At 33.6% G+C, this 25,237-nt stretch overlaps 1 protein-coding gene across 1 annotated transcript; it reads right to left on the minus strand.

The window, feature by feature from the left end:
* Window positions 1–22,577: 22,577 nt before the first annotated feature.
* Window positions 22,578–25,132, minus strand: LOC150037000 (GDSL esterase/lipase At5g45910-like). The gene is made up of 5 exons (XM_039026543.2): window positions 24,757–25,132; window positions 24,440–24,661; window positions 24,049–24,197; window positions 22,926–23,199; window positions 22,578–22,845 (listed from the first exon to the last, which is right to left on the minus strand). The coding sequence occupies exons 1-5, from the start codon at window positions 24,986–24,988 to the stop codon at window positions 22,640–22,642; spliced, it is 1,083 nt and encodes a 360-aa protein (XP_038882471.1). The 5' UTR covers window positions 24,989–25,132; the 3' UTR covers window positions 22,578–22,639.
* Window positions 25,133–25,237: the final 105 nt, after the last annotated feature.

Raw genomic sequence — 25,237 nt, forward strand, 5'->3', positions numbered from 1 at the left:
CTAGATGTATCTCATACATGAAACCGATTATATCATATATAATCAAAATACCTCTTGTCAATTTGAACATTTCAAATCAACACTAAGAATTGATCCTCAACTGAATCTATTGAGCTACCAAGGGGACCTCATGGATCTGTAGCTCAAAGCTCCAACAGTATGTGAATAACTGACTAAACTCTTTAGCCACGGGATCCACCATAACTACCAGGCACTCCACTAAAGATCGACAGTTGAACTCTTCTTACCATAGATATTATGTGTCCATCTTAACCAATCAGCAGTGCGATAACCCTTCACAGATCGCTCATAAGTATAGTTGGGCCAATAACCGTTATGCCTCTATAGTTACATCTGTCTCCTTAAGTACCATTGATCCCTCTAATGAACATAAGTCATAGTCCTACTATGACTCAGTCTTCTCTTCCAAAGAGAAGTTGTGGTCACTATGTTCAAGCCCCGGAATCAGCTCTTAAGGGAGCAATCTCTCTATCAGCTCTTAAGGGAGCAATCTCTCTACTTATCCCTGCTTCGGGAAAGAAGTAAATTCCATCTTATGGATTGAGTTCCCAACTCTCAGATCAGACAAGTGTCCAAAAAGGTAGGCATGTTGAGTTGACAATCTCGCCACTCTTACCCATACTAATCAAAGGACCGCCCTCAAAGGAAGAAGTTCCTAAAACACTCAGGATTGAGGTCGTGTCACCTATGGTCGTTTAGGTGAGATATAAGTCTCTAGTATCAATGGCGTTATATACAGAGTCTTGTCATCTCGTGGTCTAAGTCTTATACAAACTCTTTGTATAGGATACCCCCGCTCGCCACATGAATGGTCAGGATCTACCATCTGTAGTAGTTTACAAACTTGCAAACTTCTACAAAGCGGGCCGTATCTATAGTGTCATCAGGATCAGGTATCCCACCTTAATCTTTATACTACAGACCTATATAGATTATCATTTAAGGCATGATCCACTTGTATATCACATATACATACTTAAGTTCACATAAGATAATCAAGGAGCTTTGTTTATTGGATACGAGTAAATCCCAGAATTAAATAACACTTATTTTATTCATTGAACAATGTGTATCTTTACAAAACAACGAGACTTCGGAAGAATTAGAACATCAATCCCAACACAAGCAAGTGGGAGAAAGACTCGTTTATCATATAGACAAAATGCTTGATCGTTTAGGTGAAGTATACAATCGTGTAGGAAAAGCTAAACGATCGTCTAGGAAAAACTAAGCGATCATCTATACAATCGTTTAGTAAAGCTCGGGCACTAAACGATCGTTTAGTAAAAGATAAGCGATCGTTTAGTAAGTAGCGCACACGGGTGTAAGCGATCGTTCAACACTATCGTATAGGCTCTGATTTACTAAGCGATGACTATCTCAAAAACTATGTCATCCAATGCTTAACACACCGTGAGCTATTTAAGTGTCTCAAAATGATTCTTCATCTTACACATCAGTTACGAAAACAGAAGAGACTCCGACCAATTATCCCATAATTGTCCAATTAATAAATAATAAATATAATCACATTATATTCATAACCTATGGTTTAATATCATATATTAATCACAATATTTTTCCTTCTCTTGATATAAATCATATTTATATCCAATTTCCTCCAAATGAATGTATCTCATACATAAAGTCAATTATATCATATAAATTAACTAGTTCAATTATATCATATATAATCGAACTCCCTATTGTCAATTTGAACATTTCAAACAGACCCAAAAACTAATTCTTAATTTGTATCCAAGCTACCAAGGGGACCTTATGGACCTATGGCTTGAAGCTTCAGTGGTACGTGAATAACTAATTAAACTCTTTAGCCACGATATCCACCATCCGTTAACTGCTAGGCATTCCACTAAAGACCGACAGCTGAGCTTTTCTTACCATAGATATATTTCTATGTCCATCGAATATAACCAATCATCAGTACGATGACCCTTCACAAATGCTTGCAAGTACAGCTAGATCAATTTACCGTTTTGCCCCTATAGTTACATCTTACTTCTTAAGTACCATTGATCCCTCTAATGAACAATACAACATAGTCCTACTATATGTGAATACCTCTTGGGCCATGAGAAGGTGTGTGGTCCCATATCGTTCAAGCCCCAGGATCAAACCTTAAGGGAGTAATCTATCTACTTACCCCTACTTAGGGGAAGGAGTGAATTCCATCTTGTGTAGCTAAGTTCCCAGCTCTTAAATAAGACGAATCTCCAAAGTGGTAGGTTTGAGTCGGTGCTCTGGCCACTTGCTCCCAAGCAAATGAAAAGACCACCCTCAATGGCAAGAGTTCCCAACTCACTCAGGATTGAGGTCATGTCACCTATGGTCATTTTTGTGAAGTGAAGTCTCTGTCATGAACGGGGTTATATGAGACGTGGCGTGGGTTAAGATTTTTCAGCCTTTTCAAATTTGATTTCCTTCCTAAATTTTCATCCTTCAAATCTTTTTTATTCTCCAAATCTCAATAATTCCAATATTTCAAAATTTCTCTCTTAATTACAAATCCTTTCCTTTTCTATTTTTATTCAATCTCCATCCTTCATTTGCAATCATATCCAATGGCCAAAATTTATCCCCCTCGCTTATAAATTCGACTTGATTTTACTTTTCATATACACACACCAAAAGCTATTAAGTTTTAAGTTCTCAATTCTCTCCACTCTCAAATTCTTGTCCCCATTGCTCTTAAATTGGCCTAGAGTTATTTTTGTGAGTTTTTTTTTTTTTTTTTCTGAGTGCTCAACTTGTGTATTTAGCTTTCAAGAGGTAATATTGTGAGGTTTTCTTTTAATTTTTGGGAATTGTACTAAGGTGTGGGTACACCTTAGGTTGTGAGAAAAAGAAATTGGTTTGATCCTGAACCAGTAAAAAAGATCTTGGGTTTCTCTTTAGCCTAGGAAAAAAAGGGTCGTGTGTCGGTTTCGTTCTCACTTGCAAGAGGATCACTTAGTGAAATACCCAAGGAGTCATAGAGAGTGGAGTAGGCAATTTGCTGAACCACTATAATTCCCGGTGTTTTCTCTTCCTCTCTCTCTTTTATTTCTTGTTTTCAAATTTTTTGCTTCTTGTCTTAGTTATTTTTTTAATCTTTCCAAATTGCATGATTTAATTTTTAGTGTGTTATTTAAATTTATCTTTGATTAAATTGTCTTTAAATTTGAAATTATCATAGCTTGCATGATTTAAGTTTTGTCTTGCATAAATTTTCTTTAATCAAATTAGTGGGTTAACTTTACTGGGCATTGTTTGAAGATAAAATTATTTTTTTAAAAAAAATTGGTAGTCAAACCTATTCACCCCCTCTAGTGTTGCCTTTCAATCCTACAATTGGTATGGTAGCTTGGTTTTCTTATTTAAAAAAGATTTTGTATTTTTTTCTTGATTGTACATTCTGTTTTTTTTTTTTTAATCTTATGAAATCTGAAATTTTTCTATTTTTTGCAAAAAGTTTGAAAAATTGAGTTTTAAAAGCTGTTTTCATTAGAAATTTTTTTTCTTGAAAATTGGTCATTAAAACCTTATTTCTTTTTTCTCTACTTCTTAATCTTTGAAATCTTTTTGATTAAAATCTAAATTTTGGAAAAGTATTTCTCTTTGCAAAAATCTTAAAAAAAAAAATTATTATATTCTCTTCCTCTTTCAAAAAACTTAATTGTTCGAGCTTATGGCAACTACTGGAATAAATGGGTATGGTGAAGGTCAATCTACCACTAGGCCACCTTTGTTTGATGGAAATAATTATGCATGGTGGAAAACTAGGATGAGAATTTATTTGATTTCTATTGACTATAATCTAGGAGAAATTGTTTTTAATGGTCCTTTAATTCCTACTAAGATAGTTGATAATAAAGATATTCCTAAGGAAGAAAAAGAATTTAATGATGAAGATAAAAAGAAGTTTTCTATTAATGCTAAAGCCATGAACTGTCTGTTTTGTGCTTTATGTTCTGATGAGTTTAATCGAGTCTCTGCATATAATTCTGCTAAAGAAATTTAGGATATGCTTGAAGTAACTCATGAAGGAACCAATCAAGTTAAAGAATCAAAGATTAGCATGTTAGTTCATAATTATGAATTGTTTAAAATGGATGCAAATGAAACTGTATTTGAAATGTGGTTCACGAATATTGTTAATGCTTTGAAGGGATTAGGAAAATCTTATACTACCTCTAAAAATGTGAGAAAAATTCTTAGATCATTTCCTAAGAGCTGGGAAGCTAAGGTGACGACAATCCAAGAAACAAAAGACCTCTCAAAACTTCTACTGGAGGAGCTCGTAAGCTCGTTGCCTAAGAGTTGCCTAAGAAAATGGTTTCTACTTTTAGACCTTTGCAACTGTTACATATAGACTTTTTGGACCTACTAGAGTTGCAAGTCTAAGTGGAAAACATTATGCGTTTGTTATAGTTGATGATTTTTCGAGATTTACTTGGATTTTATTTTTATCTCATAAGGATGAAGCTTTAAAATCTTTTATTAGCTTTTCAAAAAGAATTCAAAATGAAAAAGGTTTTATGATTTCGAAAATTAGAAGTGATCATGGAGGAGAATTTGAAAATGCTTCTTTTGAAAATTTTTGTGAAGAAAATGGAATTTCTCATGATTTTTCCTCTTCAAAAACACATCTTATGTAATGAATCGTGTAGATAAAACTCCTTATGAGCTTTTTAATAATAAAACTCCAAATATTAGCTATTTCAAAGTCTTTGATTGCAAATGTTTTTTTTTTGAAAGACAAAGGGAAACTTGGAAAGTTTGAGTAAAAAACGGACATTGGCATATTCTTAGGATATTCTACATGTAGTAAAACATATAGAGTTTTTAATAAAATAACTCATGTACTTGAAGAGTCAATGAATGTTGTTTTTGATGAAACACATGTTGCCACTAATAAAGTTTCTACTTGTGATGAATTAGAAATACTTGAAGATCTTAGTATTAAAGATAGGGAAGTAGTATCAAATGAATCTCAGAAAGAGCCAGAAAAATCCCTTCCTCAGGATTGGAGATTCTCCATTCACCATCCTCAGAGTTAATAATAGGTGATGTACCTCAAGGGGTAAGAACTCGCTCTTCTTTAAATGCTTTAAATAATGTTGCTTTCGTGTCTCAAATTGAACCAAAGTCTTTTAAAGATGCTGAATCTGATGAGTTCTGGTTAATTGCTATGCAAGAAGAATTAAATCAATTTGAAAGAAATAATGTGTGGGAACTAGTCCCGCTTCCTAGTGATCATCCTGTTACAGGTACTAAATGAATATTTAGAAATAAAATGGATGAATCTGGTAATATTGTTAGAAATAAAACTAGATTAGTTGCTCAAGGCTATAGTCAAGAAGAAGGAATAGATTATGAGGAAACATTTGCTCCTATTGCTAGATTAGAATTCATTCACATGTTGCTTGCATTTGCATCTCATAAGAATTTTACTTTATTTCAAATGGATGTAAAAAGTGCTTTCTTAAATGGTTTCATAATGGAGGAAGTGTATGTTGAACAACCTCCTGGTTTTGAAAGCTTTGATAATCCAAATCATGTTTTTAAATTAAATAAAGCACTTTATGGTCTTAAACAAGCTCCTAAAGCTTGACCGTTTGAGTAAATTTTTGCTAGAAAATGGTTTTAAAATGGGACTTATTGATACTACTCTTTTTTATCAAAATTAAAGATAATGATATTTTATTAGTGTAAATCTATGTTGATGATATTATATTTAGTGCTACTAATTCTTCTTTTTGTGAAGAATTTTCTAAGCGTATGCATAGTGAGTTTGAAATGAGCATGATGGGAGAACTTAAATTCTTTCTTGGGCTTCAAATTAAACAACTTGAAGATGGAATCTTCATAAATTAAGAAAAGTACATAAGGGATCCACTCAAAAGGTTTAAGTTCGATAATGCAAAAGTAGCAAAGACCCCGATGAGTACCACTACAAAGCTTGATAAGGATGAAAAAGGTAAAAACGTAGATATTAAAGCTTATAGAGATATGATCGGATCCTTGCTTTACTTAACTGCGAGTAGGTCTCATATTATGTTTAGTGTATACATGTGTGCTAGATTTCACTCATGTCCTAAAGAATCACACTTGCATGCTGTAAAAAGAATTTTTAAATATTTGCTTAGTACCATTGATTTAGGCTTATGGTATCCTAAAAATGCATATTTAGATTTGATTGCATATTCTGATGCTGATTTTGCTGGTAGTCTAACTGATAGAAAAAGTACTAGTGGAACATGTCATTTTCTAGGTAGTTCTTTAGTATCTTGGTATAGTAAAAAGTAAAATTCTGTTGCATTATCTACCACTGAGGCTGAATATATTGTTGTTGCTAGTTGTTGTCGTCAAGTTTTATGGATGAAACAAACGTTGCGTGATTTTGGTTTAAATTTTGAACAAGTACCAATCTTTTGTGATAATACTAGTTCAATTAATTTAACTAAAAATCCCATTCAACATTCTAGAACAAAGCATATAGATATTAGACATCATTTTCTTCGAGAGCATGTGCAAAATAAGAATATTGTCATTAATTATGTCAATATCGAGAACCAGGTAACAAATATTCTTACAAAGGCATTAAATGAAGAAGCCTTTTGTAAAAATAGACTTGCACTTGGTATTATTAGAATTGCCTAATTATGTTTGATAGGGGGAGCATTATTCCTATTTCTATGAATTTATGTGTTATAATTTATTGAAAGGGAGCAATATTTGTATGATTAAGGGGGAGAAACATCACTTGTATATCTTTTTGTTGATAACAAAAGGGGAGAAGTATTTTTGGTATTATGGTGGTTTGTCATCATAAAAAAGGGGGAGATTGTTAGCTTTAGGGCTTCAATCAAACCAAGTATTTTGATGATAACAAACTCAGATTTTTTATACTAACATTTTCAGTGTTTCAGAGTCAATATCTTGTAGAGGAATCGCTCAAATCGGAGTTCAAATGAGAAAGTTATAACAAAGAAGATTGGTGAGGAAATCCAACGTGGCAGTGACATGTGGCACCTTACTGACGTGGAATCCGACATGGCGGCTGACGTGGCACACAAACGGTCAATATTAATGACGTGGCACTTCAACCGGTCATTTTTGCTGATGTGGCTTATGATGTGGCAGTGACGTGGCGACAGTGGACGAATGAGATAATGACAAGTGGCAGCTGATATTTAAAAAAAAAAGGAGAAATCATTAATTGACTCGCGGATCAATAGTATGGTGACACGTGGCGTGGGTTAAGATTTTTCAACCTTTTCAAATTTGATTTCTTTCCTAAATTGTCATTCTTCAAATCCTTTTTATTCTCCAAATCTCAATAATTTGAATCTTTCAAAATTCCTCTCTTAATTACAAATCCTTTCATTATTTTTATTTTTATTCAATCTCCACCCTTCATTTGGAATCATATCTAATGGCCAAAATTTATCCTCCTCACCTATAAATTCGATTTGATTTTACTCTTCATATACACACACCAAAAGCTATCAAGTCTTAAGCTCTCAATTCTCTCTACTATCAAATTCTTGTCCACCTTGCTCCTAAATTGGCCTAGAGTTATTTTTGTGATTTTTTTTTTCTGAGTGCTCAACTTGTGTATTTAGCCTTCAAGAGGTAATATTGTGAGGTTTTCTTTTAATTTTTGGGAATTGTATTAAGGTGTGGGTACACCTTGGGTTGTGAGAAAAAAAAATTGGTTTGATCCTGAACAAGAAAAAAGGAGCTTGGATTTCTCTTTAGCCTAAGAAAAAAGGGTCGTGTGTCGATTTGGTCCTCACCTACAAGAGGATCACTTAATGAAATACCCAAGAAGAAGTCTTGGAGAGTGGAGTAGGCAATTTGCCGAACCACTATAATTCCCGGTGTTTTCTCTTCCTCTCTGTTTTATTTCTTGTTTTTAAATTTTTTGCTTATGGTCTTAGTTATTTTTTTAATCTTTCCAAATTGCATGATTTAATTTTTATTGTGTTTTTAAATTTATCCTTGATTAAATTGTCTTTAAATTTGAAGTTATCATAGCTTGCATGATTTAGGTTTTGTCTTGCATAAATTTTCTTTAATCAAATCAGTGGGTTAACTTTATTGAACATTGTTTGAAGATAAAATTATTTTTTTAAAAAAAAAAAATTTGTAGTCAACCCTATTCACCCTTCTAGTATTGTCTTTAGATCCTACAGCCCCCGCTCACATGTCCCCTACACAAATGATCAGGATCAAACCATTTGTGATAAGTCACAACACTTGTAACTATGCTACAAAGCGGCCCGCATCCGTAGCATTACATGGATAAGGTTTCCCTCATATAGTCATATACTATAGACCATTTTGGTTATCACTTAAGATATGTCTTGATAGTTAACGAATAGTAATTAATTCGATTAAAGAGTTTTAACGAATTAATTACAAATCGTTGGAAATCTGCAGGTCTATTATGCTCTCTACTAGCTCATTAAATTAGAATAACAAATTGAGTATTGGTGTATGAAATTAGTTTTATGAATTTGAAATATTCAAATTCAATTTTAGAGTTTTCGGTTTATTGTATATGATACAATTATAAACGTTAGTTTAATTAAAGTTAAACGAAATTGGAAAATCAATTAATATTTAAATTATGATTTAAATATCAAATTGATTTATTGGTGATGTTGATATTTTATTAATTTAATATTTAGATATTAAATTAATATTTTGTAATTAAAAATTTTAATTAAAAATCAATTAAAATTAGTTTGATTTAATTAACTTTATAAAACTAAATTAAAAAATAAAAATGAAAATGAAAATGATTTTTGAAATCATTTTTAGTTAATGGATTTTTCTAATTTTTGGGAAAAATCCACTAACTATATTTGATGGATTATCACCAAATTCCATTTCTTTGTGTAACGATTTTCAAGTTGGAGCTGCCCTTCATGCAACCCTGTATAATTACATGAATTCTACCTATATATGGAAGCTCCATGCATGAAGATAAGTAAGCAATCTGAGTTATACTTGCTGAAGTGATAACCTGAAAACTCTACTTACCCCTCCCTTGTTCTTCATCAATTCAATTTGATTTAAGTGTTTCCACCACACGTTCTTGCTTGAGCATAGTAGAGAAGATCTCGGTGGTAGTCCTCTTGGAGTTTCAAGTTCTATCTTGGTGGATCTCAGCTAAATTTGTGAAAGATATCTTCAAAGGTAATATGTGTTTCAAATCCTCTTATGAATATCATATGAATAGTATGCTTAAAACTCAAATTAAATGTAGTTTAAGTGCTTATTGATTCTGTAGTATTCTGTTGCATGATATATCATTCATTCAATTGGTATCAGAGCATGATCTAAGTGCTTAACTATTGTTAATTTGAGTTTGGTGGGTGTTTTTTTCATGAACTGCATGAAATAGTATGACGATATGATTTTTCCAGTGTTTTGGCATTTTAATCATTTCAATTATATTGTTTCTCTTGTAATTGGCTCTTGTTTGATGGACCTTAATGTATGTTTAAGAGACTGTAATTCATATGGAGTCATTAGAAGTTGAAATTAGGATGTAATTGAAGAAAGAAGTGAAGAAGGTCAAGCTGTAGATTTCTAGTTCTTCAGCTACTGTTTGAATTTCCAGCGAGATTTTGATTCAAGTTTGAGCAAGATTTCTAGTTTGAGCGAGATTCTGCTAAAATTTCGATTGAGATTTCAAGTTCAAACGAGATTTTGAATCAAGTTTGAGCAAGATTTCTAATTCAAGTGAGATTCTAATGGAAGTTCTAGCGAGATTTCAAGTTCGAGCGAGATTTTGAATCAAGTTCGAATGAGATTCCAAGCCAGGAGCGAGGTTCTGATGGTTTGAGCGAGAATTCAATAAGCCAGCGAGAGATCATGTTTTGAGCAAGGTTTTAACATGCAGCAAGAGATCAAGTTTGAACCAAATTTCAACATGGAGCGAGATCTTGGTCCATTAGCGAGATCTGGCTTATCCAAGCGAGATTCTTAAATCGGTTTAAGAAGATTGACTAGTTTGACCAGTTTTCTTCAAACTTGACCCAGTTCATTTTCAAAATAGTTTTAATTGATCCAGTTCAGGTGGTTTACATCTGGTTCAAGCATTTTTTAGTCCAGTTTGGAGCTGTTAGAGCGGTCAAGAAGCGGTTTGGAGCTATCAACTGTTTTTTGTAATACATAGGCTTTTGTTTATTTCAAAATGCTAAAACTAAAACCGTATCAGTATGTGTTTAATTGTTTATGCATGTGATGTATGTTATAATTAAATAAATCTTGTATATGCATATAGTATGCCATGTAGATTTAAAAACCCCACTATAGGAAGCATGTTACATTCATTGAAAGTATGTTATAAATTGTATAATATATAGTATGCATGTATAGGGTTTCTTTTAATATAAATGTTATGTTAAATGCCTTTGATGAATGTTGTCGATGTTTAGCATGTCTAATTTTTCTTGTAAGATGTTATAAAAAGAAATTAGACATTAAAATCTATAACAAAGATACACAGCATGCTCACTTAGGTTAACAACTAAGTTTTAAACCATTAAAATAGATTGTTACCTTATAAAATTTGGTTACAAATTTAAATTGCTTCATAAACCTGTCTAAGACTGAGGGTACTTAAGTTGATGATTTACGTAACACCTCCTACCTGGGGATTATGACTGAAAGATTAAGCATTGTTAACTGATTTTATGAGCTTGCGTGAAGGTGTGTGGTTTAAAACTGGTTTAAACACTTAGACATCATAGGGTTATATCCAAGTATATAAACTTAGGTTGTTTAAAAGTTAGCCCTTTTTACCTAAGTAAATAGACACCATAACATTTAGAACACTTCAGTGGGAGGTTAACAATATATACTCGACATATAGTTATCAACTCTCACGTCCTCAAGAGTTCACACTGTGAGATCTATGCTCGGTTTCGTGTCGCTTTTACCGCGACTACTCCATTCGGAAAGTGTTTGCATGGGTCAATAACAAGGTGAATGGGGGAACTAGTTCATAGTAAGTGGATGAAGGAAATGTGTCAACATTGTCCTACGGTCTCCTCTATTAGTTTGAACTGTGAGATTCCTATGTTGCGTCTGCTGTCGTTTTTAGGTGGCACTAGTTAGTCGTTAACCATGATGATCCCCACGGAGGATTGTAACATAGGATTCAAAACAACCCAAGCTTCAGTAATGAGTAGGGTCTTATAGTTCCGTCTTGGGTATTGTCTTCCATCTCGGGAGCATATTCATACCGTTCTATAAGATCTGAAAATGGCGAGTCACATTTACAAGAATTACTAAATTGTTAGTAAAGATCTTGACCGAAAACGTTAACCAAAAGAACTATAAGAGTAAAGAGTTATTCTGATATAGTATTGGTCAAGAATTGTCTTGCTTCAGTGAAGGAATTGTTAACTGCCCCACGATAGCAAGTGTTCTAAATCATTAAAGTATTGTTACAAATAAATAAAGATTTATTGGGTACTTTATTAATTTACTAAATTTGGATTTTAGATGCATAAAGTTTAATAGAATTTGTTTAAACTTTTTCAGCAATGTCGAATTCAATTATACAATTGCTAGCTTCCGATAAGTTTAACGATGAGGGATATTCGAACTGGAAATCTAACATTAATACGATATTAGTTGTGGATGATTTGAGGTTTGTGTTGACAGAGGAATGTCCTCCGGTTCCCAGTACAACAACGAATCTATGGGTTAGGGCTAATGAAAAAGCTCAGGCCTATATCTTAGCAAGTATATCAGATGTACTTAATAAGAAACATGAGGTAATGTCCACCGCTCGTGAGATAATGGTGTCGCTTCTGGAGATGTTTGGGCAACCGTCATCCTCTGTTCGACATGAAGCCATTAAGTATGTCTACAATACTCACATGAAAGATGGTTCCAACATTAGAGAATATGTTCTCGATATGATGGTCCATTTTAATATTGTTGAGGCTCATAGGGTGATGATAGATGAGATAAGTCAAATAAGTATGATATTGGAATCTCTCTCGGAGAGTTATATGCCTTTCAAAACCAATGCTGTTATGAACAAAATTACTTATAATTTTACCACGTTGTTGAACGAGTTATAGACATATCAGTCTATGATGAAACTTAAGAAAAAAGAAGTAAATGTTATTTCTCGATCTAAGAAGTTTTTTAAGGGGTCGGCGTCTGCAACAAGACCCACTGATAACAAGAAGTTTGTTCCCTCTTTTTCAAAAGATAAATCTGTATAAATGAAGATTAAGGGTAAATTGAATAAGAAAACCATTGCTAAGAAGAACAAAAACAAAAACAAGACTCCCAAAGGAAGGTGTTTCCATTATGGAGAGGATGGGCACTGGAAGCGTAACTACCCAAAATATTTGGCTGAAAAGAAAGTGGAAAAGGCGAAATAAGGTAAATTAAATTTACTAGTAGTTGAAACATGTTTAGTGGAGAATACTCACCTAACCTGGATATTAGATTCAGGCACCGCTAATCATGTTTGCACTTTTCTACAGGAAACTAGTTATTGGAGAAAACTATCTAAACAAGAAATGACTTTCAAGGTGGGAACAGGTGAAGTCATTTCAGCTCATGTAGTGGGAGATGTCAAGCTATTTTTTGGAGTCTTTTATCTTACTTAGGAATATGTATTATGTACCTAAGATGAAAAAAAACTTAATCTCCATTTCCTGTCGCTAGAAAATATGTACAGAATATCTTTTGAATTAAATGAAATGATTGTTTTTTCAAGAATTGTTCACATTTGTTCTGCAAGACTCAAAAATAACTTGTACATATTAAAACCAACTGAAGCAAAGGTCACTCTAAATATAGAGATGTTTAAAATGGTTGAGACTCAAAATAAAAAACGGAAAATTTCTCCTAACGCCTATCTTTGGCACCTCAGACTTGGTCACATTAATCTCAACAAGATTGAGAGACTAGTAAAAAAACATTCATCTAAGTCAGTTAGAAGATAGTTCTTTACTTCCATGTGAATCATGTCTTGAGGAAAAAATGACAAAAAGATCTTTTTCTGACAAAAGGTCTTCGTGCCAAAGAGCCTCTTGAACTTATACATTCAGACCTATGTGGTCCGATGATTGTAAAAGCACGAGGAGGCTATCAGTATTTTGTCAGTTTTATTGATGATTACTCGAGATATGGCTACATTTAGTTAATCAGTCACAAGTCTGAAACTCTTGAAAAATTCAAAGAATTTAAGATCGAGATAGAAAATTTGTTAAGTAAAAGAATTAAAACACTTTGATCTGATCGAGGTGGTGAGCATATGGATTTACAATTCTAGAACTATCTAGTAGATCATGGAATTCAATCCCAACTCATGGAACTTGAAACATCACAACAAAACCGTGTTGCAGAAAAGAGAAATCAAACCTTGTTAGACATAGTCCGATCAATGATGAGTTATGCTCAGTTACCTCAATCCTTTTGGGGGCATACAGTAGAAAATGCAGTATATATTCTAAACGTTATTTCTTCAAAAAGTGTTTCAGAAACACCGTATGAGTTATGGAGAGGACGCAAAACTAGTTTACGTTATTTTCGTATCTGGTATTGTCCAGCATGTGTTGGTACAAAATCTTAAGAAACTGGAAACACGTTCAAAATTATGCCCCTTTGTAGGATACCCTAAAGAAATAAAAGGAGGATTGTTTTATGTTCTCTAAGAATACAAAGTATTTGTATCGACAAATGATACATTCTTAGAAGAAGATCATATTAAAAATCATCTACCTTGCAGTAAACTGATATTGCAAGAAATGACTAAAGATGCTACAGAAACATCAACAAGAGTTGTTGATCAAGTTGGTTTATCAACAAGAGTTGTTGATCAAGCTGGTCCATCAACAACTTTGTTGTCCCGTCACGTCCATCTCAAGAGTTGAGTATGCCTCGACATAATGGGAGGGTTATTCAAAAACCTGAATGCTATATGGGTTTAACAAAAACTCAAAACGTCATACATGATGATGGATTAGAGGATCCATTAACCTTTAAGAAGGCAATGGAAGATGTTGGCAGGAAACAATGGATAAAAGCCATGGACGTTGAAATGGAGTCTATATGCTTCAACTATGTCTGGAAACTTGTAGATCAACCAAATGGGGTTAAATCTATAGGTTGAAAATGGATCTACAAGAGAAAACGAGACCAAACTGGTTAGGTGCAAACCTACAAAGCCAGACTTGTGGTAAAAAGTTTTACCTAAAGAGAAGGGGTTGATTATGAAGAACTTTTTCTCCTGTTGCTATGATAAAATCAATTAGAATACTTCTATCAATTACCACATATTATGACTATGAAATATGGAAAATGGATGTCAAGACAGCTTTTCTGAACGGCCATCTTGATGAAAGTATTTTTATATTTCAACTAGAAGGGTTCATCAAACAAGAAAAGAAGCAGAAAGTCTGTAAGCTTAAATGATTTATTTATGGGTTAAAACAAGTTTCAAGATCCTGGAATATAAGATTTGATACCGCAATCAAATTTTATGGCTTTGAACAGAATGTTGACGAACCTTGTGTATACAAGAATATAGTCAACAAGACTATAGTATTCTTAGTTCTTTATGTTGATGATCTCTTGTTCATTAAGAATGAGACAAGCTTAATTTCTTGCTGACGAAAAGAGATGGTTAGCAACACAATTCCAAATTAAAGATTTGGGTGATGCTCAATATGTTCTAGGAATACAGATCTTTCGGAATCGAAAGAATAGAACCCATGCACTATCTCAGGCATCTTATATTAACAAGATGTTGTCAAGATATAATATGTAAAATTCCAAAAAAGGTATGTTATCTTTAGACATGGAATTCATTTGTCAAAGGAATAGTGTCCTAAGACACCTCAAGATGTTGAGGAAATGACAAAAATTCCATACGCATCTGCAGTTGGGAGTTTGATATACGCAATGTTATGTACACGCCCTGACATATGCTTTGCAGTTGGAATCGACAGTAGATTCCAATCCATTCCAAGACATAGTCATTGGACTGCTGTAAAAAACATCCTCAAGTATCTAAGGAGAACAAGAGACTATATACTTATGTATGGACCTAAGGATTTGATCCTTACAGGAAACATTGATTCTGATTTCCAGACTGATGTAAATTCAAGGAAATCTACTTCAGGATCAGTTTTCACTCTTAATGGAGGAGCCATAATTTGGATAAGCATTAAGAAAAGTTGTATCACTGACTCCACAATGGAAGTAGAATACGTAGCCGCATCTAAAGACGCTAAAGAAGCAGTATGGTTATGCAAATTCTTGGTTGACTTGGAAGTAGTTTCAGATATGTATCTACCTATCACACTGTATTGTAACAATAGTGGTGCTATTACCAACTCCAAAGAACCAAGGAGTCACAAACATGGAAAACATATTGAGAGAAAGTACCATCTCATCATAGAGATAGTAAACCGAGGAGAAGTGATCGTCACGAAGATAGCCTCTAAAGACAATCTTGCTGATCCATTTACGAAGGCCCTCTCGGCTAAAGTGTTTGAGGGCAAGTGGGAGAATATCTATGGTATTAGAGATGCCCTAGTTTATTGTATTTTCCCTTTATCTTTCTCAACATTGTATTGTATATATTTGTTCTCACTGGATTTTAGTCCAAGTGGAAGATTGTTGGAAATGTCCTAAAACTCGTAGTTCGAACATTTTGTGTTAAACATTCTATTTATCAATAAAGTTGTTGATTTTGCATTCTATTATGAAAATCCAATAAACATATCCATGGCTATAGTATGAATACTTTAACTTTATGTGGTGACATAAACAAGATCAAGTTAATAGTATATAGCTTAAATGATCTATAAGTATATGGATGAAATTGGGTATCTCATCCTAGTAACACTATTGGATGCGACCTATTTTGTGTAGGTAATACAGATGACGTTATCCATAGATCATTTATGTAGAGACATGTGAGTGGGGGCATCCTATGCAACATCCTATGCAATGAGTTTGCATACAGACTGGACCACGAAATAGTCACTTTTTCTTTATAACGACCGTTTACCGTTAAAACTGACTATTTTATACTTAAGTAACCTAGGATAACTCGATCTTAATCCTGAGCTAGTTATAAACTCCTATTTATTCGGAATTATCCTTTGATCTACATGGGTGAGAGTAGTCCAACAGCACTACTCAATAAGCCTTCCATTTTGGGGATAAGACCGGATGGGTAGCTGGGGACATAGCCCTATAAAATAGAATTCACTCCTACCCATTTTAGAGTTAGCAGATAGGTTGTTCTTGTTGGATCGATATGGCAACCCTAGAGGGGGGTGAATAGGGTTTAATTAAACTTTTTTTTCTAAATTAACCCAATTAAACTAATTAATACACTTTTTATAAATAATAAGAAAAATTCAATTTATGCAACAAATAAGATGACAAAAATGTGATAATTTAATTCTATCAAATTTTAGCAAATAAATAAGAACAAACTAAAACATACAATAAATTGCTTAAATTAATTGCAAAAATAAAAAGGAAAGAGTTAGAGAAGAAGACACCGTAATTTTTATAGTGGTTCGGTCAAACTCGACCTACTCCACTCCCCAAGCGCCTCTTGGGAATTTGAATAAAATCTTTCTGACTCTTTCCACGGATTAGAGCCCAACCATTACAACACCGCTCCTTTTATGGTTCAAGAGCAACCCCGATCCTTTCCACGGTTTAGGATCAAACCGTTACAAATGTTGGAATTTTTGAAGAACACAATACAACTCTCACTAGAGTGGATTTACAAGTTTATGCATTCAACAAATTTATCCTCACAATACAATAACACTCTCTCAAGAATAAGATGAAAAGAAAAAAATTAGGAGCTTAGAGAGAGCAACAATGAAACTTTTGAGTTTTGGAGGATTACAAAATGTAAAATTTGTTGGTTTAAAATTTGGAGAGGAAGATGGTTTATATAGAGATGGAAAAATTTTTAGAAACCATAATTAATTTGGACCATTGGATTTTAGAAAAGAAAAATCAATGGTGGAGATTTTAAACTAAATTAGTCGTTAGATACAAACAAAATATAATATTAAATTCATTTTCTTTTGAAATTCATTTTCTTTTTAAAATTAATCCAAAAAATAAAAAAAAAACATACTATATGTCAAAAACTAGCCGTTAGACACAAACATAAAATAATATTAAAGTCATTTTTCTTTTAATTCATTTTCTTTTTAAATCAATTCTCTTTAAAGTCAATCCAAAAATTAAAAAAAAAACATATCATGTGTAAAAAACTAGCCATTAGACACAAACATAAAATAATATTAAATTCATTTTCCTTTTAATTCATTTTCTTTTTAAATTCAATTTTTTTTTTAAATTTTAAATCAATCCAAAGAACAAAAGTCTATCATATGTTAATCTCTTAATGATCCACCATTCAACCAATATGCTGCCACATGTCTACATGCAAATGGTCTGGTTATGTCACATCATCCACCACGTTATTTTCTCTATAGACTTGTTTCGGTCATATCGTCTTCATTTTAGCTCCGATTTGAGTGATTCAAGAGGTGTTTGAATCGTTGTTTCGAGCTCTACGCTATGGACATATTAAAACACTAAGATTTTCAGTAATTAAAAATTGAGTTTGTTATCATCAAAACATTGATTACTTAATTAATTAAAATTAATTAATTTGAGATTAAAGGCCAAAAAGCCAACAGTTCTCTTAAGTGCTGATTCCAGGTCTTGAACAATCGGGGCCCCGCCTTCTCATAGTAGAGAAGGATATGATTCATGAATAGTATTATGAATTGAATTGTTCATTAGAGGATCAGTGGGAACTTAAGGAACAAGATGTAGGGGTAAAACGATAATTTTGACCCAACTGTAATTACGAACAACTTGTGAATGATCGATTTACTAATTATGGTTTATATGGACAGAAATACATCTACAGTGAGGAGAGTGCAACTATCGAGTGATATATCTTGCTAGTTAACGAATAGTAATTAATTTGATTAAAGAGTTTTAACGAATTAATTACATATCGTTGGAGCTCATGATCTATAGTTCCATTAGGTCCCTCTACTAGCTCATTAAATTGGAATAATGAATTGAGTATCGATGTATGAAATTAAGGTTATGAATTTGAAATGTTCAAATTCAATTTTAGGATTTTCGATTGATTGTATATGATACAATTATAAACGTTTAATTTAATTGAAATTAAATGAAATTGGAAAATCAATTAATATTTAAATATAAAATTGATTCATTGGTGATGTTGATATTTTATTAATTTAATATTAGATATTAAATTAATATTTTTTAAATTAAAAAGTTTAATTAAAAATCAATTAAAACTAGTTTTATTTATTTAATTATTTTTAAATTAATTTTATAAAAATAAATTAAAAAATAAAAATGAAAATGAAAATGATTTTTGAAATCATTTTTAGTTAGTGGATTTTTCCAATTTTTGGAAAAAATGCACTAACCATATTTGATGGATTATCACCAAATTCCATTTCTTTGTGTAATGATGTTCAAGTTAGAGTTGCTCTTCATGCAACCCTATATAATTGCATGAATTCTACCTATATATAGAAGCTCCATGCATGAAGATAAGTAAGCAATCTGAGTTATACTCGCTGAAGTGATAACCTGAAAACCCTACTTACCCCTTACTAGTTCTTCATCAATTCAACTTGATTTAAGTGTTTCCACCACACATTCCAGCTTGAGTGTAATAGAGAAGATCTCGGTGGTAGTCCTCTCAGAGTTTCAAGCTCTATCTTGGTGGATCTCAACTGAATTTGTGAAGGATATCTTCAAAGGTAATATGTGTTTCAAACCCTCTTATGAATATCATATGAATAACATGCTTAAAACTCAAATTAAATGTAGTTTAAGTGTTTATTGATTCTGTAGTCTTCCGTTGCATGATATATCATTCCTTCAGGATATGTGTCTTTTAGAGATGCATCAAAGATTCACGTCAAAGGTCGAGGAAAAATACGTTTTTTCCCAAAGGAATGGAAAATAAGGTACTATGGATGTCTACTATGTACCTGAATTGAAGAGTAATATTCTAAGTATGGGGCAGTTATTGGAGAAAGGATGTTCGGTCTTCATGAAAGATCGAATGTTGCACTTGAAGGACAGAAATGATTGGGTGCTTGCACACGTTGAGATGGGGAAGAATCAGATGTTCAAACTCAATCTGAAGAATGTACAAGAGAGGTGTTTACAAGTCAACATGGAGGACAAAACATTCTTATGGCACTTACGGTTTGGACACTTATATTACGGTGGACTAAAAGAGTTAGCAAAGAAGGACATGGTCCATGGGCTACCTAAAATGGACTACACCAAGAAGTTTTATGAAGGTTGTGTACTTGGCAAACTAGCAAGGACAACTTTCCAAAAGAAAGAAGAATATTGTTCAAAGGGATCTCTTGAGTTGATACACACAGACATATGTGGCCCAATCAATCCGAAATCTTTCAGTGAGAAAAGGTATTTTATTGCCTTTATTGATGACTATATAAGAAAGACTTGGGTTTATTTTTTGAAGGAAAAGTCAAAAGCATCTGAAGTATTCAAAAAGTTCAAGATGATGGTAGAGAAGACAACCAATCTTTACATCAAGGCTTTACGGTCAGATAGAGGTGGAACCGCTTTCACAAATTATGTTGAGGAATAAGATATCAAAAGATTTTTTACTGCACCATATTCACCTCAACAAAATGGCGTTGCAGAAAGGAAAAATCAAATGATCCTTGATATGGTTTGATCAATGCTGAAGAGTAAAGACGTGCCAAAGGAATTCTTGGCAAAAGTAGTACAATGCGTTGTATATCTGCAAAACCGATATCCATATACAAAATTGGCGAACCAAACACCGCAAGAGGCTTGGAATGGTCATAAACCAACCGTCTCACACCTTAAAGTGTTTGGTAGTGTGGCCTATGCGCAAGTACTATACCAAAGATTATCCAAACTCGATGATAAGAACAAGGAATATGTGTTTATTGGTATGATGAGAAGATGAAGGCTTATAAATTATTCGATCCAATTAAAAAGAAGGTGATTGTAAGTCGCGACGTTCAAGTGAATGAAGAAAGCGCGTGGGACTAGAAGAATCAAAAGGAGGCATTACAGGGAGAGCCATTGAGAATTGCACATATAAACACTCTAATGACTTCTCAAATATATGACGAAGTGGAAGAGCCAAGTCAACCTAGGATGCGGAGTCTACAAGATCTATACGACACAACCGATGAAGTACACCTAATTTGCTTATTAGCAAACTCGGAGAACATTGCTTTTGAAGCCATAAGAGACAAGAAGTGGAAAGGCACAATGTATGAAGAGATAGAAGCAATCAAAAGAAACAAAACTTAGGATTTGGTGTAAAATGAGTATACAAGAAGAAGGTGAATGCCCAAGGTGAGATTGAAAGGTACAAGGCGCGTCTAGTTACAAAAGGTTATAGACAAAAAGCAAGAATCGATTATGACGAGGTTTTTGCTCCAGTTGTAAGAATGGAGACAATCCGACTTCTTTTATCTTTAGCTGCACAATTCAAGTGCGCTATCTATCAAATGGATGTAAAATTATCATTTTTAAATGAAGTTCTTGAAGAATAAGTCTATGTGGAGCACCCCCTGGATACATGAAATCTGGAAAGGAAAATAAAGTATTGAAACTAAAAAAGGCACTCTATGGATTAAAGTAAGCACCTCAAGCATGGAACACTCGAATTGATACTTACTTCAAGAAGAACAAGTTCATACAATGCCCATATGAGTATGCATTATAGTAAAGAAAAAAGAAGGTAATTTGCTTATCGTTGCCCTTTATGTTGATGATCTTATTTTCATGGGGAGCAATGAGAACTTGGTTGTGGACTTTAAAGGTGCTATGACGCGGGAGTTTGAAATGGCAGACTTTGGATTGATGAAATACTTTCTTGGTCTTGAAATTAGACAAGAAAACTTTGGGATTTTTGTTTCACAGAAAGTATATACGAAGGCCGCATTGAAGAGAAATAAGATGGAAAAATGCAAGCTTGTAGCAACACCAATGGAACTTGGCACGGGAGGAATTTGTTGAGCATTCAATTCAAATTGTCAGTTTTTTTTTTTTTTAGCGGAAATTAAAAGGTAAAATGACATCCAAATTAAATGTGTGACCTATGGATTTTGATGCCCCGGATGTGTACTTTCTGATAGTTCAAGTCTCAAGTCGTTTGGTATTTTCTGTGAAAAGTTATGACAGTTTGAGTAACGAAGGGTCAAGAATTACTGCAACTTTTGAAATTCTGTCTTAATTATTGTAATCTCTTTCATTTGCTTTTATTAGTGATTTATTGAAGAAATTTAGGGAGACACTTTGTAAGACTATATATATAGTGATATTTTAATCTTTGCCAAGACAAGGTTGAGAAAGAAATCAATAGAAGATTGAGTATTAGTGTCATACTTCTTTCTCTCTTCAATAAAAAACTCCACCACTCAAATAATTTTGTATTTTTTCAGAACTAAGTTCACTTAGTTTATTGTAAATCGAAATTAGTCCCTTGATTGCACACACAACTTAAATTTATTGTTATTCTTGCGATGTATTTTCATGCTTTTACACATACATTTAGTTATTTGGTAGGATTCGAGGAATTGAAGTGAAAGCAGTGATTTGAACGGAAAAAAGTAGAGTATTTGGAGCTGTTGAGCTTAATTTGGAGTTTTGAAGAAGTGTTGCACCTAGAAATCCAATGAAGATAACATCTAATATTCTTAAGGGCATAAAACCCTTACCCACGACACTTTTACTTACATGCAGCTCAACGGGTAATTATTTAAAGGAGTTGTCACAACTCACAACAAAAAGTTATTTAAAGTTAATTAAAGTAGATTAAACTAATTTTCTAAATATCATTCCCATGTAGAATTCAAAAACATATAATATCTAGTTGATGTCTTCCTAAATTTGCAACTCAAACTAAAATTTCACCACATCAGCATCTCACCCAGATCAGTTGGACCCCAAACCTAATTATTGGAAGTTGAATGTTGATTCATACAAATTTAGAGGTGAGACGATCTAGATCGTGTGTGTTATTTTGACAGTTGTCTATGTCGTATGACTTTCTAGTGATTTTTATTTTTATGTACAATTAGGAGTAGGAGAATTCGAACCACGAACTTCATCGTTACCAACACTCTTGATGACAATTGAATTATATTCTATTGGGCTCTAGGGTAGTCGTTTGGTTGTATTGTATCGTTTTTCTCCTAAACAAGATACTCACTAAAATTTCTTAAATTGAAATTGAATGCTATTTAATTCCGACATTAATCCACAAGCAATTAGAAACCGTTACGAAGCCTAACTGCTACATGTCCAGCTTCTCTAGTTTTGAAAATTCATTCCCCCATTAATTCAAACTACTTTGAATTGATTTGAGAAAAAAAATGTGTTTCAAAAAACTCATTTTTATTTAAACAATTTAAAAAAAATAAATATTGAAAGTACACTTCATAAACTGATTCCCAAATAATCAACATTTTTAAATTTAAGGCCTAAGTTCTTTTTGTTTCTAGGCAACAAGAGAAGGAAGGGACTGAAGGAAAGCTTTGGCAATGAAGCTATAAGCAGCTTCTGTTAAGTGTAAACCATCCCAACTCACGTACGACCCAGGATTTTCACACGCCTTTGACCCGACATCGCCGCACTTTGCCGATTTATTGAAATTGTACGGCCCTCCTCCTCCGCAGCACGCTTTTAGAGTCCCCTCGTAAAACCCTGCAATATCGACCCTTTCTTTATTGTTTTGATCAATTTATTTAGGAATCGGCATTGCCTTTGGATTAAACAAAACCCACCGTGATGTTTCGGAGCGTGGAGTAATGGAATCGTGGCGCCGTAATAGTCGGCATACATGATTTTGGCAAAGGGATATTTGGTTCTGAGCGCATGTAGGGATCGTTTAAGATAATTGTTGTGATATTTGGCGAAATCGTTGAATGCCTTCAAGCATCCATTTTCATCGTAATCTGCTCTGTTTGGGCTCTGAAACAGAGTTAAGTACACGGCGGAGCAGCCAATCGGCAAATTTCCCGGTACCACCAGTTCCACCGCCCCTTCCTCTATCAACGCCTGCTCCCCAAATTCAAAATTTTTACATCAATCAATATTGACCAAAATGTCGGATCCCTACAATATACTGCTTCATTCTACGCTTCCCCATGTTTTTGCCCTCCATTTTAACAACACATCAGAAAAAATATATATTTTTTTCTACAATCAAGAAGGAATAAGAGTTTGTTACATTTATCACTGTGATTCGACCCACTTAAATAGACTGAAAAAAGATGAATGCACTTCAATTTCTTTTCCTTATCGATAAGGGTTAATGGAGATGGTAATATTTGAGAAATTATACTATATATTAAAGTAAGTGTATCTAGGTTGCATCTAATCTATATATATTCCTCTTTTTATACATAAAAAAATAAAAAATATACTACCACATAGAAGATTTTTACTGGATGAGCTGTGTATTACAATTTATCACTGAAAAGAATAAGGTTCAATCCATCATCTTACATTAGTTGAACTAAATAAAAAAAGTTTTTGGTGATAGGGATTAGGTAGATGTGCCAAAGACTTCCTAAGTAGAGTACTATGAGATAGGAAAAAAGAAGTTGAAGCATGAGAGTTTATTCTACATACTTTAAAATTTGCGTCTATTAAATCTCTAAACTTTAATAAGTATTTTGTGAGTTTTTAACTCTTCAATTTTGTATCTAATATCTATTATGCTAGGTTAAAAATTAATTGATTAGGTAGATTATTATTCATTAATTAGCCTCAATTATATAATACCAACGGTAATAAGGTAATACTTAATTAAAAAAATAAAAGAAGAGGCAGGAAGAAGATGCAATTCAAATTAAGGGTGGGTGTGTGTGTGGTCAAACAAGTGTAACGTCGGATATGACTTACAGCGGTGGCTGCAGTAATTGCCTCAACTACAAGTGGGACAAAAGATTGAACTTCACTAATACTTTCACCAACAAAATAGGCGTCGTTATAATCGTTTCCACCGATCTCTCCCACCATAAACAACGAATTCTTCATGTATTTGTCACACTCTTCAACCAAATACACATCATAATTCAGCAACATTAAATATCAATGATAGTCCAATCCCCAGTTGCTACTGGGTGTTCACCCCTATTGAATACATATAGAAAATTTCACCGCCGACCTACAGTCTCTTGGAATTCTCTGTACTCTGTTTAAGGGAAACATTGTTCTTCATTTTTAATTGCCAAAGCCTATTTTTTATGATGTTTTTCTGAAAAGAAAAGGAAGAATATGACGAACGGATTACCTTGTGTGGAAGTACAAAGAGAGGACTTGAGATTTCTAAACCAACCAAGTTGTACAGTAAGCGAATGGTTGGTCCAAAGTATGATTCCACTTTTCCTTTTGTAGAAGAAATCCGCGTCCAACGCCGTGGCTCCGGCCACCGCAAAGTTCACTCCGCGGCTGAAATTTTGTCCCTGTTTCAGACCCAGATACGGCGGCAAATGCGGCAACCCAAATGCCTCCGCTAAAAAACCCACTTACAAGTTAAACAATGCTTATACAGTAATTGATCTTATCCTCAAATCATTACCCAGAAATGACGGAAATTAAGACAAATACCAATGAAATCGATAACCAAACGACCGTCAGAGCAACGGCCGGTGGCGTGTCTGAAGAAGGTTTCGCCGTAGGGGAGCTTGCCGATGGCTGGAACTGCATGGGAACGAGAACGGAGAAGGTTTCCGGTGTCGCTAAGAGAATCGCCGAAGTTGAAAATTGCATTATATGGCCTAGAAAGTGCAGAGCTGCAGAAGCAAAAGCATAGGAAGAGGAAGGCCAAAAGTGAATTCATGGCAATTAGCAGTGGTCAGTTGAAGCTTGAAGACTGGGGGGGTGAGCATATATATACGCAGAAATAGTATACATATAACAAAGATGAATTTGAACCATAGTCTACTCTACTCACTTTAAGTTGGAGCCAAACAATTTCTTAAGATGAAATAATAAGAGAGAGGACAAAGAAGTTGTTAATCCAATTTGGTGCTAACTCATCTAACTAAATAAAGAGTTAAAACAATTACAATAATAAACTTAGGGTTGA

This window comes from Benincasa hispida, chromosome 3 (assembly GCF_027475165.1).
Source record: "Benincasa hispida cultivar pf3 chromosome 3, pf3_genome.v1.1, whole genome shotgun sequence".
NCBI lineage: Eukaryota > Viridiplantae > Streptophyta > Magnoliopsida > Cucurbitales > Cucurbitaceae > Benincasa > Benincasa hispida.

Coding starts and splice junctions, on each gene's coding strand:
- LOC150037000 (XM_039026543.2), bottom strand. CDS start 24,988: ATGAATTCACTTTTGGCCTTCCTCTTCCTATGCTTTTGCTTCTGCAGC. Junction 24,662..24,756: donor TTTGGTTATCGATTTCATTG/GTATTTGTCTTA, acceptor TGGGTTTTTTAG/CGGAGGCATTTGGGTTGCCG. Junction 23,200..24,048: donor CAATTACTGCAGCCACCGCT/GTAAGTCATATC, acceptor TTTGGGGAGCAG/GCGTTGATAGAGGAAGGGGC.